Source organism: Mustela nigripes, chromosome 13 (genome assembly GCF_022355385.1).
Source record: "Mustela nigripes isolate SB6536 chromosome 13, MUSNIG.SB6536, whole genome shotgun sequence".
Lineage (NCBI taxonomy): Eukaryota > Metazoa > Chordata > Mammalia > Carnivora > Mustelidae > Mustela > Mustela nigripes.
Window position 1 is genome coordinate 24318451 of NC_081569.1, and position 20126 is coordinate 24338576.

Consider the following 20126-nt stretch of genomic DNA (forward strand, 5'->3'; position numbering starts at 1 on the left):
GGGACTCGATCCCAGGACCCTGAGATCATGACCTGAGCTGAAGGCAGCGGCTTAACCCACTGAGCCACCCAGGCGCCCCGAGAACTGGGTGCTTTTTTAAAATGGCTACATTTGTGGTAATTTCCTGTGACAACAACCAAAACTACCATAGGAGGAGAGAGGGAAGATTTCAGAGCAGAAATGCATTTGAGTTGGGCCTCAAAGAATGAGTAGACATTTTCCAGCAAAAAGCAGAAAAAACCATCACAAGCAAAGGCCTGGCGCATGGGTCCTGGCACATGCTAAGCTCACAGTTGATGGGATGGTAGTCATTCTTATCACTGTCATTACCATCTTCCTAACATTTTATAATAAGAAAATACTCCCCCTGATGAACAGGAATGCACATCAGAGTTAAGCCAGTAGGGGTTTCTGTATATTGCATCAAAGAATTTCAACTTTATGTTCCAAGTAGTAAAAAGCAACAGTGATTTCTAGGTAGAAAAGTGACATTCTTCTGAAGTACAACAGAAACTGCAGAGTAGAGATGCATCTGAGAGGAGGGAGTAAAGAGAGGGACCCCTGTTGGAGTGTACCGCACTCCTTCTGTTTCCTTTAGCGCAGTCTAAATGAGAAATGCCAAGAGGCTGTGAGCAAGGCTCCCCTCCCTTCACTGCAGCAAATCCCAGCACTCCCAGCATGTGCTGTGTCCACGCAGCAGTGGGGCTCCACAATCACCACTCTGTTCTGTCTCTTCTCAGTGAAGAGAGGGGTGGAGAGAGAGTTGCCTGCCGTCCTGCTCCCACTTGGCCTTTGGCCTTTCCTGAGCTCTCTGCAGAAACACTCATACCACCCATGCAGGGTCCAAGGGGAGGGGTAGCAGCAGCAGGCACACATGAGCCTGGGCTGTACTGGGCTCTCCTCCATGATGCTGCTTCTGAACTGTAGGGCCAGCAGCACCATAGTGGGGAGGGGCCCTGAAGACCTATGGTCTCCTTAGAATGGAGGACAGCCAACCTGGGGGTGCTGGGAAATGCAAATGGACCAAGAAAACACCCAGATAATGAGGAGAAGGCCTTTCATGGAGACCCATTCTTGGGGGTAGGGACAGAGCATTGACAGTTCTGTCAGAAGCATTAGAGTTCGGCTTTTTGCTTTTGTTTTTTAATCCAGTAGAGGGAAAAATTCAAACGGGGCTTGTATCTAAAAAGTACCAGGAATGTTAGACCTTTGTAAGAATTTGGAACATGTGTTCCATGTCTGTTCTTTTTGTTATCTTGCCCTGAAATGGTTAGTATTAAAACCCTTACCAAAAAAAGAAAAAAAAAAAAAGTCATTGAAACCTCCAGTGGTTTGGGAGATAGTCCCTCACTATAAGAAGAGGCTGTGGAAGGAGAAGTCTGAGACACACATTACGGTGTGGCTGAAAGGGAGGGGCAGCAAAGGAAAAGCCAGCCAAGGAGTGGGCACAGGACAAGCACGTCCTCTGTGGAAGTAGTCACTCTCCCTAAGAAAGCGGTCATTTGGACCCACTTTGAAAGCTAGCTGCTAAGACAGCAGAGAGGAGAGCGCCATGGGGTCAGCTGAGCTGGTCTTCATACAAAGGAAAATTAAAACCAGTGTTCTAGAGAGAGAAGCCTCTTAGTAGTCTCTTCTCTCTCTTCAGTACCCTCCACCATGCTTTATGCCACACAGGAGAGAACAGGCTGGTGAATGAGCTGTCCGGCTCGCTCAGACATCTTTTCCTTGATAGACAGTCAATCAGTGTATTTTAGTACTGCAATGAGTAGGTGTGATACCCTACAAAATATGTTTTTGAATTATGACAAGAAATATATTAACTTATCACTTATGGAGATTTTACAAACTGAGATCACTTATCAAATTGGCTCCATTAGACCTTATTTAACTGACCAATATATTAAATAGACTTCTTAAAATAGTAAACTGATATATTTAAAACAAAATTTATCTAAAATTGAGTCAGAAAATAACCAAAGGTGGAAGATACTTGCTTGCTTTTTTTTTGTCATGTGAAATTTATACTTTCCAATAATAATAAATGATTTACTATATATTAATTTGAACCTCAGAGGACTGAAATTATTTTACTAAAGGTAGGGAAAAAAAAAGAAAACACCAATTAACTCTAAAAAACGTTCTCTCCATTTTATGTAATATTTCAAATACAACAAAACCATGAGACAAAAGACCCAGTGGTCTACTTAGGAAGGTAGATACCTCACTGGAGATAGGCACATGAGAGGTCCAGACTCTTGGGATTTTTCATGTAAAAAACTACTATATATCTTCTTCGTACCATGCCCTGTGTGAGGTGAGAGACCCTAACAGGTGAATAAGAAAAGATCCTTACTCTTAAGGGGTCTAACAGGTGAGAGTTTCAAGTAATCAACAAGCATATTAAAAAAAAAATACTGCATAATGAAACTTAAACACATTTTTAAATACAGGCCAGCAATATAATCTCTTTTTTTTTAGTTATAAACAATGCCATATGAAAAGCTCACTTTATCAAAATCTAGGAGATTATAATGACTTTGTAGAATGAAATACTAAATGGGGAGAAGTCTCTTTTTAAAGGGTGAGGAATATTTTATGAGAGACTAATTCTGATCAATGTCAATGGTTCTAATGATTTAGCTTCAGCTGGCTTTAAAAAGTTGTGTTTGAGAACTGTCCCTTCTCTTCCCATTAGAAAAGTGAAAAAAACACACCATATCAACAGAACATTGTGTTCTGATGATGAATACCATGGACTCATTCAGCATCATGAGTCCATGATGGCTCATTCACGGACACACATTCCATGACCATTTATCATATCTGAGCCACAGTGTGCATATTCTGGTAGATGCCAAGAATCAAATGCTGTTTAGCAGAGAGAGCATGGTGGCCGTGTGAAATATAACATGCCATTTCCTAAGTGTAGAGCTTGTGCTGTGGAAGTTAGGAGAACAGAGACAAAACCAACTACTTGAAGAAGGGAGTGACAGAGGCAGGATGGAAAAGTAGTAGGAAAAAAATATCCAGGGCATGTCATGAAGAAGAGCATCTGGCTGAGGTCTTGAAGGAGGCTAAGCTGGGGATGAAGAAGAAAGGGATTCTGGAAAGAGAGAATTCAAGGCAAAGAGATGATAATGTACACAGTGGTTTTGGGAAGCACACAGGAAGAACGGAGAAAACACAAGAAGTAAGGTCAACTGAATGCTGAGTTGGTTTTTCAAGACTTAATGAAAAATTTGTTTGAATCAATATCCTGTCTTCTCAAGTCCCTTATGGCCTGTGCTGTGCAATTGGGAAAGGACTTCATGAGGGCAAGATCTAAGTGTGTGCCCTTGACTCTAGTGAAGGAAACCTACCTTGAGAGAAGCCAAACCCAATATCATTAATAATTGACAGAAATGGAGTGCTCTTGGGTGCTTTGGACATTTATGGCTACCTTGCACCTGTTTCAGGACACAGCTTGTGTGAGGTAGGTCTCAAGCACCAATGCTATTTTCCACAATTTCTACTTCAGAGTGGGTGAACACTTGTAATGGAAACAAAACAATAATCTTGAAAGAAACTTGAACATATATTGGATAATAAGAGCTTAGTGTAAATTAGTTTGGATGCTTTTGACTTATAGTTTTACATTTACATAGTTTTCATTTAAAAGTGAAGCAATGTGTAGAAAATTTCCAACAACATTATGAGAAGATTTTTTTTCCCCAAGGGAATTAAAGGAGTTATTAAAATGTGTTAAATCTTAGAAACTAAACATTTTAAACAAATATGTCCCCAAAAGATGCTAATCTTTTTCTATCAGCTAAAATTTAAATCTTAAAACAGATGGAAGTGGAGCTGGTGAAACACAAGACTGAAATGCCCTGTAGAGGATGAAAGATGATGACTTGCATCTCTTAAATACTTTAAATATTAAATATGAATACTTCATATTTTGAAGAGTCTGTCTCATATCTACTGTAATTAGAATCAATGAGTTTAATATTGGTTTTCTTCCTGTTCTACAACCTGGGCAGGCACAAATATGCAAAGGTAGAAAACATCTCATGCAGAATATATCACAAAGGGGTTTTCATTTTTTTCTAGAATCTCTCACCAGATTAGCACTTTATTGATACTCATTCTCTAGCTGATCTTATTTTTTAGTAAGAGGAATGATGTCAAGTCTGCATCTCTGATACGTTGGAAGGAATTATGACTTTCTGACACTTCATGAAATTCCAATGCCAATTGGTCAACTTGAAAAATATCAAAGGCTAGTAACCATAATACACGCATCACAATCAAAGACTAACTCTTGAATATAGAAACAATTCAGGAAAGCAAAGAGATTATGCACACATAAATTAAGGGCATGATTTACATTGTACCACTGGTCTGAGGATAAACTAAGTGAATACGAGAACAGTTTAAGCATTCATGAATCAACCGCTAAGTTAAAATTGCATACAACCACGGAATATAAGGAAAATCTACCTACGGTTTTATAGTAAGGTCAATAACACCATCATCCCAAAGACAGTCATTGGTGGCACAGATCCCTCTTGGTGGCCTGCAGAGTCCCCAAGGGAACGACCCTGACATCCCTTACGGGACAGGAAATATGACCTCAGAAAGAAAATGGCTGTGCAAATCCCTGTGGTCAGTCTAGTGTCCTCTTTCAGTCCAAGGACAGGTGCAGCCCTCTGAGGGCCAGGGTTCCCATCTATAACACAGATGGACTTCCCTGAGGCTGTTGATGGCCACTCTAACAAACAACCCTGAAAGATATCACTGAAAGTGAATGAATGAATAATTATAATGACAAATTCGTGAAGGTGTTGGCCAGGTGCATAGTGCCATTTATTTTTTGCAGGAAGTTTGTGATTCTTTTCTCACTTTCCCTTAACTCATCCACATTACATGATATAAGCTTTTTGGGGGGGTTTCACTTCCATCTGAAAATTATCATTAAAGTCTTAGATGTGGGTCAGCAGTAATTTTTAATCCTTATTTTTAAGAATATCAAATATGAGTTTAAAACTATTATCTATAAGTTTGTATATCAAATTCAGACCTTAGCAGCTGATCTACAGTTACAGATTTTTCAAATATGAACATATAAAGGCTTTAACAAAGCTGCTGGGAAAAAACAGAAACAAATTTTTAGGAAAACAATAAAAATGGCCTTGGGAATAAAATATAATTTTTCTCTGCATCTCATTTACCATATAATATCTGATGTAAAATATTTTTCATATTCTGCTACTTTTCTCTGTGCACGTTAGAGGTGTTTCTGTTTTTGCTTTAAATTTTAAGCTTCACACTCAAGGTACCACAATAATTTGGCAGTCTAAACCATCTCATTTAGAAGAAAGGAAACAAATTTATAATCTGTTTAAATTATGAGGGACTTTGGAAAAACAGCATTGTATGTGTATGTGTGTCTGTACATCGGTGTGATAGAAACAATAATGATGTGATGAATTCCAGTTTCCTTGGAAACAGCATGACCAAAGCATATTGTGTATTCATAGTAGGATGCAGACTTATTTAGCAACATAACAGTATGCTACTAAGTATATTTTCCAGTAAGAAGTCAGGATAATTTTGCCTGTGGAAGCCTGATTTTTCTCACAGATCCTGGGTTTCTATGACCAACTCTATTTATGTTTTGTTGAAAGGATGGGAGCCATTTACATTTATTTAACTGCCTGCATTCATTCACGAGTGTTTGTGAACCTATTCTGGGCCACCAGTGGTCTACGGACACAGTGAATGCTCTAAAGGAGCTTCTGCATTCCTCTAAGGAACAGACCCATGACATGCACTAAGAGCATGGGAAAAAGCATGGAAAGACCACAGGCTTGAGAAATGAGTAAGTTTAGCAAGAAGAATTAAGCCATAGAGACATGTAGGAGCAACTACAGCACGTACACAGGGAGAAATACATTTTTGATAACTTGATGGGGTGCAAGAAGTAAAATGATAAAGAAAAAAATACATAGAAACTATAACGTGCTTTCATTAAAGTACTGTTTATAATTCCAATGACATATTGTTTTCATTTAAAAAATGAAATGACATGAAATTGCAAAACTACTTTGTAACCAGAAGGATATAAGGATGCTAGGCTGGAGGGGGTGAACCTAATTTATGGTCTCTTTTGGAGTGTACAGCCCAAGGGCTTCCTAAAACAATGCACCGTCCTTGGCTACTGTTATCTGACTGGGCCAGGCTCTGACTTTTCTGAACACACCTGCCAAGAGCCCTTGAACAGAACACTGCTCCTCCCTTGCACTAGGGGACTATGCCAGATAGTGGGTAGATGAGAGAGGGGTCTGCCCTCTCAAAAAGCACAGCGGCATGCTGGACAATATCATTTGTAATTTTATCACTAAAAGAATATTGCAACATTTTGGAACGTTTTGCCTGTCAAGTTCAGAGCCAGCATCTCACATGGTATTCACATGTTCTGTTCTTTTCAGAGGAAACTGGAAGCTTGTGGCTTCTCCAGTTTCTGCACTAATTTTGGTTTTATCTAAAACTTGGTGACTTCCAGGAGGCCACATTACAGATTATGACCAAAAACTCCCACTTAAAGATCAGGTAAGTAACTGCGGCGACTGATGCGTGGTAGGGGGCAGGGAGAGTCTGTGAAAGGCATGAGGGTGAGTGGTCAGGCTGGTGGAGGGCCTACCCGGTTGCTTTCACTCTTGGAACGGTCATTCTTTGCCTTGGCTGTCTTTTCTGCAAGCTTCTTCTGCCTTTGTGGGCCTCTTCCAAAGAAAATGTAGTTGACAAAGGCATACTCCAGAAGGGCCAGAAACACAAAGACAAAGCAGCCCATGAGGTACATGTCAATGGCTTTGACGTAGGGGATTTTGGGTAATGTCTCCCGAAGGTGTGTGTTGATGGTTGTCATCGTCAGCACGGTCGTGATCCCTACAAAAGAAACAGAAGGGTGAGAGGCTGCAGCTTTGCAGCTCCATTCCTCACGTTTCACTTTTATATCTTCTCAAACAGCTCTAAATAGTTGGAGATAGTAGACTGAATATTATTACATCGGAAGGCGACAGAGCCTGAAACATGTATGGGCAGCAGGTCACAGCTCAGGTCAGGAAGCTGACATCTCTGTTCCTTGTGGGGCACCACTCCATGGCACCTGGCTCAGAGAGAGAATGGAGAAAACTGAGGAGAATGTGCTTTTTAAGAAAGTTGGAAGAAATGAAAACGATCCCAGAAATTAATATAAAATACAGTGTGTCTGGATGAGAAGCTTCCAAGAAGAATGAATCTATGAAGACTCAAAGAAGAGGGTCATCTACGGCCATTAGTGAGGCCTCAGTGAGTCTGCTCATCAAAAGGAAATTCTTACCACAGTGCTCTATGAAAAAGGGGAATGAGGCAATGATTTTTAAAATTGAGAATGGACATGATTCAGTCCTGAGCTCAAAAAGAAAGAATTTCAGGGAAGTTACCAAGGACAGATGATCTCACAGAGTCCTTTCCCTCCTTCTCAGAACATGCATGATGAAGTTAAGGGCTAACAATTTTATTCAAACTATAAACTGTTGCCATACTCTGGGGGATAGATCCCCCCAACTTTTTTTAAATGTCATAATGTTGAGTTCTCTAGATAGTAGTATATGAATGCTTTCTGTTTCCATAACAGAGCTAAGTCCAGTCTCTAAAAACATGTAAGGACCATATTTTGCAATTATACCATAGCAATGAACTTTTTTTTTTTTTTCAATATGAATATCCCATATTGGATAATTTGAAGCCACAGAGAGGAGGAGACATGGCAGTGACATGACTAGAGTTTGATGAACTGAGTGAAGTCACACATGCAGGAAAGATATGGATTGCTCACTTCTTGGTGGGATAGTAAATATTACAACAGACTTGCTCTCTCTTAAAATAAGAAGTTTCAAGGAAGCAAGACCACTCCAAAGGGTCATCTCTTTTCTATCTGTTCAACTGGTGCACTGAATGCAATTATCCCTGTGTCTTATAGGACCCAGTGGAGAGAAACACTTCCTCCTCATTGCTATGTGAGGTCTTCCCTCAAAAAGGAGACTTCTGAAAGTGAGAGCTTTAGCCATGGTCCCTCAGCCACAGCAACCTGAAAAATATGATGTCACTGAGGCCAGGGGATAGTGCAGGACAGAGAGGTCAGTGTTCCCAAGATATAGGGAAGAGCTCAGACTACTTCTACATATGATTCCACCAAAGGCACTTCTCTAAGGCTCCATATCCCACCCAACTCTCCAGTGAGGGTTTGTATTTATAAAGCATCTTAGTTTGATGTCCTCCAGATTCCTAACCCATCGTTGGAGGTAAGCATCCTTAGACTATGTATCTCACAGAGACAACCTCCAGACCACAGATCTCTACTTGCTCAGACCATCTGGAGGGCAAGGAATAAAGCCCAGTCTTCTGTCACTAGCACATGCTTTCCTTCCACCCACATCTAAACTGCTATGAAAAGTAGAGGAAGGAATTGAGGCACTGAGAAACTATTTTTGTGTGTACTGCAAACCATGAGAGCTTATGGAATATATGGAAATTGAATATGTCAGAATATTTTAAGGTTCCCCTTTAAAGTCACATTCATGTGCACCTGGGGACTTTTAAAATTTGAAAAATGGCAATGGGATGATTACAGTTTACAAATAAATGTGAAACCATGCAAACTGTCCAAAATTAGTTGTTTTCACCATTATTCAAAAATTTTGTAATTTTGCTGTCACAACTTTTTTCCCTTCCAAACATATTTGGAAAACATGAATGCTTTGGTTCTCTCCAGTTGACTCTTGTGGCTCTCTAGTTGACTATTTTGAGTGGACATGCATGACACAGGCTTCAGTGGGTGTCCTGGGAAATGGGCTGAAAGAACACAGGGATAGGAAGAGTCAGCACACTCACAGGCACTCAGCCTGGGAAAAGCAGCCCTGAGGAAAATGGGACAGCAACCTGGCTCAGGCACCTAAGCTCAGGCTCAAGGAGTCTCTTAATAGTATGGTTTTGGGATGAGTGCTCTGTTTGGGCTCACATTAGCTCTTAGTTTAAAAGGCCAGTGAATTTATTAATTCTTTGTATAATTTTGCTTTCTATCTACATATTGTGAGTGGTGGTGGACAATAATGATTCATAGACTTGGATGGTCCAGCCACAGGGCCCAGGCCAAAAGCTTAGCTCCACTTCCCAGCAGCATGCCCTGAGACTTGATGGGTCCGTACCATTGTCTACAAGTTTAATTGTGATGCCTGAAAACCACTGGTGATATGTTAACAAATGGTAACAACAAATAATGGTATTTATTATTATCACTAAAGAAAGAGAAATTATTCAGGAGCTTCTGGTTTTCTGGCAAGAGACCCACACCCACAACCTTGCTTTGAACTTCTGCTCTCTAAGGGGACCTATCCAACTGCAGTACAGATGACTGAATGGTGCTTTCCATGTTCTTTGTACACTGATCAAGCTGTTCAGTCCTTCTACTAATTGTTAGCCTCAAATTATTTCTCATTTAGATTATGCTAATAAAATAGTATATTTGAAAAACTGCATTTGTAAAGTTATGAAATAAAAATATAATTTGTATCATTTATTCAAAGGATATTTTATTTCTCTTCTTTGTAATCAAAATAATGTGGAGTGAATTATTTTAGTTTAAATTTTCCCTTTTAAAAGGACCAGTACTATTCACTTCAGGGTTTTGAGGGAAACCATTCAGTTGTTCTTTTTTTTTTTTTTTTTTTAAGATTTTATTTATTTATTTGACAGAGAGAGACATAGGGAGAGAAGAGAGAGAACACAAGCAGGGAGAGTGGGAAAGGGAGAAGCAGGCTTCCCATGGAGCAGGGGACCCGATGCGGGGCTCAATCCCAGGATTTTGGGATTATGACCTGAGCCAAATGACTGAGTCACCCAGGCACCTGAAGGAAGCCCATCCAAATACAACTCCCTACTTTGCAGCCTGATGACTTGTAACACTAGCAATTCAACAGATCTGCGAGTCAGCCCCTGATCAGTAGAAGCATAAAACTCTGAGGTGTACAGAACAGCAGTGCAACAGTTTTGCAAAGGACCAGCATTTCCCTTCTCAATAGAGAGAGAAGTCTAGACAACTGCAGGTCCAACAGATCCTTGAGCCAGAGAGGGCGTTCCGTGATATCTTTGTTGAACACCCCTCTGCACGGATCTGTACCTCTAAATTTAGAAATGAGGTATATTCATCATGGTGCAGCCATTCAGGATGCTGATAACAGCACTCAAAACAATTAAAAGGTGAGGTACAAGACTAGGCAGGTGGAATGGAACTGCAGGAGGAGGATTTCTCCAATTAAAGTTCTCCAAACCATGGCCATATCTTCTTGAAAAGGCACAGAGCACATTAGCATTTTAAAGATTCTGAGGGGGCGCCTGGGTGGCTCAGTGGGTTAAGCCGCTGCCTTTGGCTCGGGTCATGATCTCAGAGTCCTGGGATCGAGTCCTGCATCAGGCTCTCTGCTCAGCGGAGAGCCTGCTTCCCTCTCTCTCTCTCTCTGCCTGCCTCTCCATCTACTTGTGATTTCTCTCTGTCAAATAAATAAATAAAATCTTAAAAAAAAAAAAAGATTCTGAGGGATCCCGCAATAATAATAATTAATAATAGTTCTTCCTTTGTTTTTTTTTCTTTTTAATCCTTGTCTTTTTTACAATATAACAGACAAGAACACTCTGTGTGTACCATCTATTAATACCATAGGAATCGCCTGTAGCAGTTGGAGGGGAGAACCCTGGAGTCAGACTAACAGGATTAAAATTTTTCTTCTGACACTTAATGTCATATGACTTTGTACTAGTTATGTACCTTCTCTGTACCTAATTTTCCTGCTCTGTAAAATGGGAACAATAACATTGCTTATTGTGCTATGGATGTTCTGCAGAACAGATAAGGTAACCCCATTAGTAGCCTTGCAGAGAACCTGGCACCTGAGTATTTGGCAAATTTCAACTTAATGATTATTGTATTGTTCTTCAGTGTTCATGACTCTATGCTATACTTTCCTTAAATTATTAGAAGTGACCTTGTGGTATGTCCCAATCCCAGTAGACCCAGGCTCAGAAACCCTGTTCTACATAGGCAGAAGGTGGGACATAGGGAGTGAGCACGCTGGTATCCTACCCTGAGCACTGGACCTGTTGGACTGTAGTCTGCTCAGATGCTGTGGCCCTAGGGTCACACTTGCCTTCCAGACCCCCAGGCCTCAGGGTTCATCCTGACATTGGCAAATGCCCATTCACTTCTGCCTCTGTACTCGCATCCACCTCCCAGACTTGTGACATCAGTCAGAACCTGGCACTTCTCCAGTGGTGAAGCCTTAGCAACTCTGCGCAGACCATTCCTTTGTCCTAGCAAAGCCGTAACAGGATGATTTAGGTTTATAATCATAATGCTGTTCTGTTAGAAAAAGTGGAATCTACTTTCACTTACTATAATGAGGCTGGGTTGACAACAGCTCACTTCAAATAGATTATTTAATATTGTGGAAGACCGTGTCTTACCATTAAGGGGCTATAGAACATGTATATCTAGAAAATTTAGAAATTCACATTTTCAGTATACCTCAGTCCTATTGATGCCAGATAATTAGTTCTTTGGTACTTATATTTCCCTAATTATCTCAATAATGACAAATTCTCCAAGGCCAATTTAATGTGAAACTCAAGAAGCTTTAGCTTGAGATTTCAACTTGCACAGTCCCCATCCAGGCTTTGGGTGGGATCCCGTAATTTTATGTTTGTCTATTTTATATTCTCTTTCCTAAAGAGAGACTCTGAAGTTGTATAAGCTAACAGATCTACAAAATTTAGATCTGTCCCTCCAAATACATTTTAGATCTGACTTTTCCGGGTGATAGGAAAGAAAATAATTTAACAACGAGTAATCTAGTAGCATTAAAAAAAAAAAAAAAAAAAAAAAGAGGAGGGGGAACTTACAGAAAGGACTATTGCTACAGGATAAACCTCTGCAGGCCATTGAAAAATCCTGGAGATCTTCTTAAGGGATGTTTTTCTTATCATACTCACTAAAAATACATAATAATATAACGCTTTTAGTTTTCTGATACTTTCTTCTTCTCAAACTAGGTTATTATTCACCTAACACTTTTGGGAATAGTTACCTGATTTCCTATGTGTTAATCTAATCTCGACTATAACTCTGTGAGTCTAAATCAGACATCCACATACACACATGCGCACATATTTTCCTAGGGAAAACAGTGTCAATCAATTGGAAGTCCTGGAAAAAGATGAAAACAAACAAACAAACAAACAAAAAAAACAAGGAAGAAAGAGGGATAACTAGAACCCTGAATTCTTGTGGTGCTCCGTAAGCTAATTTACCAGCAAATGCATTGATAATTATTTTCCATCAATTTTTAAAATATTATTTGATAATTTTGCTTTCAGGAATTGAACCCAACCCTATGAGAGAAAGAATGTAGGGAAAATTGTTCTTCAGCTCTATATTTTCTAAAATGTATTTAAATAATTATTTTGTCCATGCAGCTTCATAATAATTAGCTGAATAGAGAATAATGTTTTTGAAAATATAAGCTTTCCTTTAATAATTTAAAAATATTAGAAATATTATTAGAACCTATAAAATATATTGTACATCAGCTAATAATCCAGTTGCCAAATGACCAGTGGCCACTACAGATCACTAGAGCCTTGAGGATCACTCAGAAACTAATCACATATTTAAATGCCCATTAAATTGTGTAATTCCAATTACATGCTATAATATTTGACTATTTTTCTGACTTAAAAAAGATGAATGTCCAATTAATCAAGTCTTCTTTCTGAGCCATAGAACAGTTTTGAACAAGAGATGTTAATCCTTGCTTTAAAATTAGTGTCAAAATAGTTTTATTATGCAAATATTCGGCAAGCATATTTTCGCTTTCATGGGCATGAAAATTCACATTTGAGCCTTATAATTAAATTAACACATCAAGGGAATCATGCATGAAATTATTGTTTCAAGATAAAAAGTGACTGTATGGGCAAGACTGGTGTCATGATGTCAAAAAATTGTAGTTGAACTATAGCTTCTGAATTTCCTTAATACTGTAATGATACGGTTACTTTACATTTTAGATATCATTTAAAAATAGCACATACCAAGGGCAACTCTAGCCGCAGATGCATCATAATTGATCCAGAAGGACACCCATGAGAGAATCGTAATTAGTATAGAGGGCATGTAAGTCTGGAGAATGAAGTATCCAATGTTTCTCTTCAACCGAAAGCTCAGTGAGAGCCGAGGATAGGCACCTACGGTAAACAGACAAAGATTACACTGGAGAAAAGACATGGCAAACAAAAGAGTTTGCTTTGACCTCCATGATTCAACAACATGCATTTGAAAAGCCCATGAACCACGAGGTGGCCCATGCAATTTGCTTCTATAGAAGAATTAGGAGGGAAGTCTGTTTTAGTCTATAAGAGAATAATGAGGATATTCTTCTTAAGCCAAGCATTCAGCTGAGAACTATCCCTGGGAAAACTTTGGGGAAGTTTTTAGATTAGAATACAGAATCATGCCATGGATCTTGTTGATTATTTAATTAAAGACTATTCTCTTCTCCATTTAAATAGCGGAGATTTGGCTCAAGGTTTTATTGGGAAAAATGGCTTTTACCAGTTGTTCCCTCCACCCACCTAGAGCAACACCATACACAGATACTTGAATTACTGATCCTCATCTAAAGACAACTCTGGGCTACCCTGAGAGCTGGAGAGTCACAGAAGCAGGTCCAGTCTTACAGAAGGTAACAGTGTACACTGAGATGCTCTCCTCTGACCACAGACAAGGCATTAAGGAGGGCCTCAGAGAAGCACCTTGCCCACTTTCTTGTAAGTTTCTTGAAAAGTGAATTCCAGTGCTAATCTGATGTATGCGCCCCCCTTAGTACACTTTTGGAACTCCACCATCACAGAAAATTGCCCACTGATTGTACTGCATTTTGTTTTATATTTGTCTTCTCTGTTTTATTTTGCTTTTCTTAGAACAAAGCAAGGGTAGGTTCCATTTCCTCCTGTCCACTTTATCAGAACCAAACCTCCTAGTTCCTGATCTAAATTCTAATGAAGCTGCTGGCAGGTCAACCAGTGAAAACTCAATGACCTTCTCTAATCACCAACTTCCTTGCCTCTTTCCCTCCCATCCTCACTGATGGATGGTCCTCCTTTCCTGAGATTGCTGTACCTTGCTTCTCATGACCTCCTTCTACTCCAAGGTTGACAAGCTCCTATCCTCCTCCTGCACCCAATTATATGCATCTTCCAGACTTCATTTCATGTCTTCTGTTTTTGTCACCATATGCTTTTCTTTAGATGCCTGATTTACTCATATGACTATTAATTCTATGTCGAAGAGGAAGACTTTTATCTCCAGGCTTCTACTTTGGCATCAACTATTTTCAGCCAGAATTATATAAAGGAGAAAAGAAGTCATCGAAAAGACTTAGCACCTAAAGGCCGATGATTTGTAAAGTTTCCTCCAGTCATTTTTGTGTGGTTGTAAAATTTCTTTTACTAGCTCTGATCAAATGCATATTGCATACTGTCATCAGAGCACAAACATTTTCATACTTATTTCAAATTATTTGTAAACACAATTTAAAAATCTTCCAAATTTTGCTTCAAATATATACATATGTACTCTAGTTTATAAATACATTTTCCTAAATGCTACAAATTTAGGTTATTTCCATTTTTACAAAACTATAAATAATATTCTTAAGATTATCCCTGTGCAGAGTCCTTTTTCTGTATTTGGACTTACTTCCTTAGGATGGATATGCCAAAAGAGGATTTGCTGGGCCAATGTTTAGGCTTCTGACACTTATTGCCAAATTACTTTGCCAAAGAATCATATCAGTATACATACCACTATAAGAACTTTATAAAACTGTCTATTCCACCTTGTAAACACTACAATGTTCCATAATATTTCTTAAAAATAACTTTTGCTGGGACGCCTGGGTGGCTCAGTTGGTTAAGCAGCTGCCTTCGGCTCAGGTCATGATCCCAGCGTCCTGGGATCGAGTCCCACATCGGGCTACTTGCTCCGCAGGGAGCCTGCTTCTCCCTCTGACTCTGCCTTCCACTCTGTCTGCCTGTGCTCGCTCTCACTCTCTCTCTCTCTTACAAATAAATAAATAAAATCTTTAAAAAAAAATAACTTTTGCTAATTTCTTTGGGAAAAATTGTCATTTCCAATCACTTTCTTTAACTGCATACTTCCTAAATGTCTTTCCTCTGCTTTTAAGCTCATAAATAATCTGATTATACTATTTATTCATTTTTCTCATTTTTTTGTTCCTCTTATCATTTTCACTTATTCATTTAAGTTCTTTTGATACCAGCCCTTGTGTGTATCAAGGGCTTGTAGCCCTTGTCTACAAGCATTTTCTCAGTTGTTTGCTTTAAAACTTATAATGGATTTGAGTGGGGGACATATAAATACTTTAATGTTTTATATGTAAAATTTATCCATTCCCTTTTTTTCCTTGTTATTTTAAAAACTTGTTGTTAAGGCTTAGGTAAGTTCACAATAGAAGCTTAACCACAAACCTACTTTTATGGTTGGAATTATTTCAGTGTTCAGTATGAAGTATACATGTACATTGATTTTTATTCCACAAACAGCCTACAGATCCTCCCAATTCCATCAATGGAATAAAGCTTCCATTGACACAGGTTTGATAGATTCTATTATTGTTATAAAACAGTGTATATATGGATCATTGGCATAATGTGCCATTGAGCTGGCTCAGAACCTCATTGTAGGCTTTCTCATCTCTAAATCCTTGGCCCTAAGCTCCATCCACACATTCCTGAAGCACAGCCTGGAACTCGCTGTCAATCCATACTCCAAATCTTCTATAGTTCACTGCTTTCTATGAAGGTTCAAACATGCATGTGGGAATTTTAGTTTCTCCAAAATGTTTCCCAGATTAACTTCAGTTTCCACTATATCTCTTCATTAAGCAGACAATTTTCTAGCCCAAAGAATCTCCTCACTGCCTCAAAATAATTGTCCATATTTCCTGCCCCTTCTGATTCACACACACTTTTCCCTCCTTATGAAATGCCCTTCCTTCTCCACACTCCAAAGTCTTTGTCAAATGCCGTATCTTCCATGAGTCCTTTCTTCTTTCTTCCAAATGAAAGTCATTACCTTCCTGAGTCATTTTCTTTTTCATTAAAATTATTACTATTTAGAAAGGTAAGATCTTCCTTAATCAGTTGTACAGTCTCCAAGGCAGAGTTTGTGAAGTGAGGTATTTTTCATATACTGTGATGCTTATATAAATTTCTAAACTATCATAGGTTATCAACAAATACATTCGTATGCATGAAAATAGAAGCCTTTAGTTTATTTACATGACTTTCTAGCAAGTGTAATACTCAAAACATTCGATACCTTTATTGAATCTTAGTTTGAAATGTCATAGCAACTTCAATATCTTTATTGAAGTAACATCAGTGTTGGCTCTTAGTTTGCAATTTCATGACAATCTCATGCTTTACTTATCACTTGTCATTTGTTTCTCTTGTTTCAGGTATGTCTCGCTGTAGCCACTATACTTAAACAATAGTTTCCGTATCCGTTATGATAGGTTGGCTTATGTTGCAGTAACAAAAGGATCCCCGGATCTCCGTAGCAGACAACAAGGATTTTTTTCTTTTGTTACATATCTGTTTAGTTCTGTATCTGGAGCACTGCTGGATATTGTGAGAGAAGTGCTACACTCAATGGGCCTCACATTTCCTTGTCTTACAGTAATCTTTATGTCATTGGAAAACAGTTTAGTCCCCTCCCAGGGGAGAGCAGCAAATATTTTTTGAGTAAAAATTTAATCTACCATCTTCCTCAACTTTGCATTTTCAAGTCAACTTTCTTGGTATTTCCCGAAGTATACCGTCTTCAGGAAAACCATTCCCATCAGAGGCAAATATCTATACCTAAGTAATGAAGTATGACAGAGGATGTTGGGAATTCTTGTCCCCTATAACTGGAGGCCAATGACATGAATGCATAGTCAAACATTCAGAAGATCATTGTAGACCTCAAAAAAGAAATACTAATCTGATTTCAAAAAAACCTGCATCTCTGAAAATTTGCCAAGATATAACACAGAACTTAGAATAACACAGAATTCATAATACTGAATTTAGAAAATTAAGAAACATACCATTTTCTTATGTATTTGTTCAGTAAATATATTCTACTTATTGAAATTGAAGTGTCACTTCAAATCAAAACAACTTTTAGGCATTCACCATATGCCCCATCCATTCCAGTTTCATAATTCTAGACTTGGGAATGGTGAATAGAATAGACAACACAGATGAAAAAGAAGAGAGTCTACATTCTCAACTAGCCCCAATTAATCCATGTCAGGCCCATACAGACTGACCTTGGTAAAACAGAGATAGGAACCATGGTGGAGATACAAAAATATTTATAGAGCATGAGATTTGGTCATACAAGAGAGGTTTCATGGCATCTGAAGTGAGATACTATTCCTGGTTGAATTTTTTTTTTTTTTTTTTCAAGCAAGGAAGCAGGAAAGCCTTCAAGACTGGGCCAAATGAAGAAAAGTCTTTCAATATGCCATGAGAAAGAGACCTCAGAGTATTAATAAACACAAGAATTCTCAGAGATGTTGAGACATGTTCGAGTCCAAGACCTTTGCCATTTGATATGCATCCTCAAGAACACACAGAAGTCTTCTTATAGCTCTATTAGACAAAGTCCTTACACTGCAGGGCAAAAGCCATGATGTATGCTGTATCTATGGGAAAATTCCCCACATGATCATAGCTAGTGGTTAATAAAGTTGAGAAGTATTGAGTCAGCTACATCAAGATATAGCCTTCAAAACAGCAATAAAAGCTTAAAAATTACAACAGAAAGGCACAGAAGCCCTAAAGCCTGTGTGCCAATGCAGATGTGGTCAGGTTCCCAATAGGTGCTGAGCCAACAGACAGAGGAACAGTCCCTGAACACAAGTGCATTGTTCCAATTCCTTGGCAAAATTATCTATCGAAGATGCTGATCTCAACCTTTTCTCCCTAGATGCACCTAAAGTTATGCCAAAAACAAGGCTCTGGATATTTAATCTAGCCTAAATTAATATTGCTCTCTAAAGCATTAATATTGCTGAGGAACTCATAAAAAACGTGGACAGGGTGTTGTGTCACCTTTGTGGAGAGAGAGATCCACTCAAATGTGTCCATAAAGTAATAAACTATTTTAGCAACTGCGGCAGAGCTGACCTATACACATGTGCCTCTCCCTCTTTAAGGTGGCCACTGTGAGGGGGCTCTCCCTTCATTGACTGAGAAGCTTTGTAACTCTCAGTGATGCTCTTGGGTTTTCGTCAGCACGGTCTTTCTCAACATGCTATCTCATTCATTTCTAATCTACTTTTTCATGTTATAATTCAAAATAGAGTTAGTAATTCTCTTATTCCCATTACGAGTCCCCTTAATTATTTTACGTTCAAAAACCCCATGAAGGGAAGGAAATATATGAAATAGGAAGGAAAGAAAGAAGAAAAACAGGACTGGAGCTCCAAAAAATTGTTTTCAGTTTGTTTCAATAGGCAACGATTCTTCTGAGTCTCCACAATAAAACCAGAATGTTGTATCACATGACTATGAAGCAAAGAGTGGGGGTGTCTAAAGGATCTAGTTTCAGCCTCATGGTTTGTTTGGACTATTCTTTTTGGAAGCGGACTGTCCTATTATACCCTTAGTTTTCTTGTACTGTAATAAAGCAAGAATATCACAAGTGAAAAAAACAAAAGATGTTATACTCTATCAGAATTATAGATTATTAATCTGCAAAGGAAACCATCAAGGAAATAAAAAGATGACACACAGAATGGAAGAAAATATTTGCAAATCATATATCTGATATGGATCTTGTGTCTAGAATATATAAAGAAGGTTTATAAGATAATACAATCCAATTTAAAAATGGACAAAGGAATTAAATAAACATTTCTCCAAAGAGGAAAGCATCCAATAAGAATATAAAAACATATTATAACTTATTAGGGGAAAGGCAATTCAAAACCACAATGAGATACCACTTCACACTAGGATGTCTAGATAGATATAGAAATACTATACTATTTGGTGACTCCACTACTTAGCATTTACCCAAAGAATACAATAATATTAATTCAAAAAGATATATGAACCCCAGTGCAACATTATTTACAATGACCAAGTTATGAAAGTAACCTAAATGTCCTTTGACAGATGAATGGATAAAGAAGACATGGTTTACACATACACTAGAATATTACCCAGCAATAAAAAAAAAAAAAAAAAAACAATAAGATCTTGGGGCACCTGGGTGGCTCAGTCATTAAGCATCTGCCTTCAACAGGTCATGATCCCAGGGTCCTGGGATCAAGCCCCACATCCAGCTCCCTGCTTGGTGGGAGGCCTGCTTCTCCTCTCCCACTCCCCTTGCTCGTGTTCCCTCTCTTGCTGTCTCTCTCTCTGTCAAATAAATAAAATCTTAAAAAAAAAAAAAAAAAAGGATCTTCCCGTTTGTGACAACATGGATGGACTCAGATGGTATTATGCCAAGTGAAATAAGTCAGACAAAGAAAGGCAAATACTGTATGATTTCACTTAGATGTGATATTTTGTTGGCTCAGATGGTTAAGCGTCTGCTTTTGCCTCAGGCTGTGATCTATGGGACCTGGGATCGAACCCCACATTTGGGCTTTTGGATCAGCAGGAAGTGTATTTCTCCCTCTACTTCTCTCCCAGGTTCATGCTCTCTCTCACAAATGAATAAGTAAAATCTTAAAAAAAAAAGAATAAACAAACAGTGCAGAAACAGATCCATAAATACAGAAAACAAGCTGGTGGTTGCCAGAGAGGGAAAATGTGGTGGATGGGCAAAATGGATGAAGGGGAGTGGGAGATACAGTCTCCCAGTTATGGGATGAATAAATAGTGGGGATGAAAGTTTCAGCATAGGAAACATAGTCAATGGTATTGAAACAGTTGTATGGTGACACACGGTAGCTACACGTGTGGTG

At 38.7% G+C, this 20126-nt stretch overlaps 1 protein-coding gene across 2 annotated transcripts in view; it reads right to left on the reverse strand.

Moving 5' to 3' along the window:
• Positions 1-20126, reverse strand: part of GABRB3 (gamma-aminobutyric acid type A receptor subunit beta3) — a 224126-nt gene that overhangs the window by 5677 nt on the left and 198323 nt on the right. For both annotated transcript variants that reach the window (XM_059371734.1, XM_059371733.1), the window contains exons 7-8: positions 13168-13320; positions 6686-6930 (exon numbers count right to left, since the gene is read on the reverse strand). In XM_059371734.1, coding sequence (XP_059227717.1) covers positions 6686-6930; positions 13168-13320 — 398 coding nt within the window. The remainder of the gene's footprint in view (positions 1-6685; positions 6931-13167; positions 13321-20126) is intronic.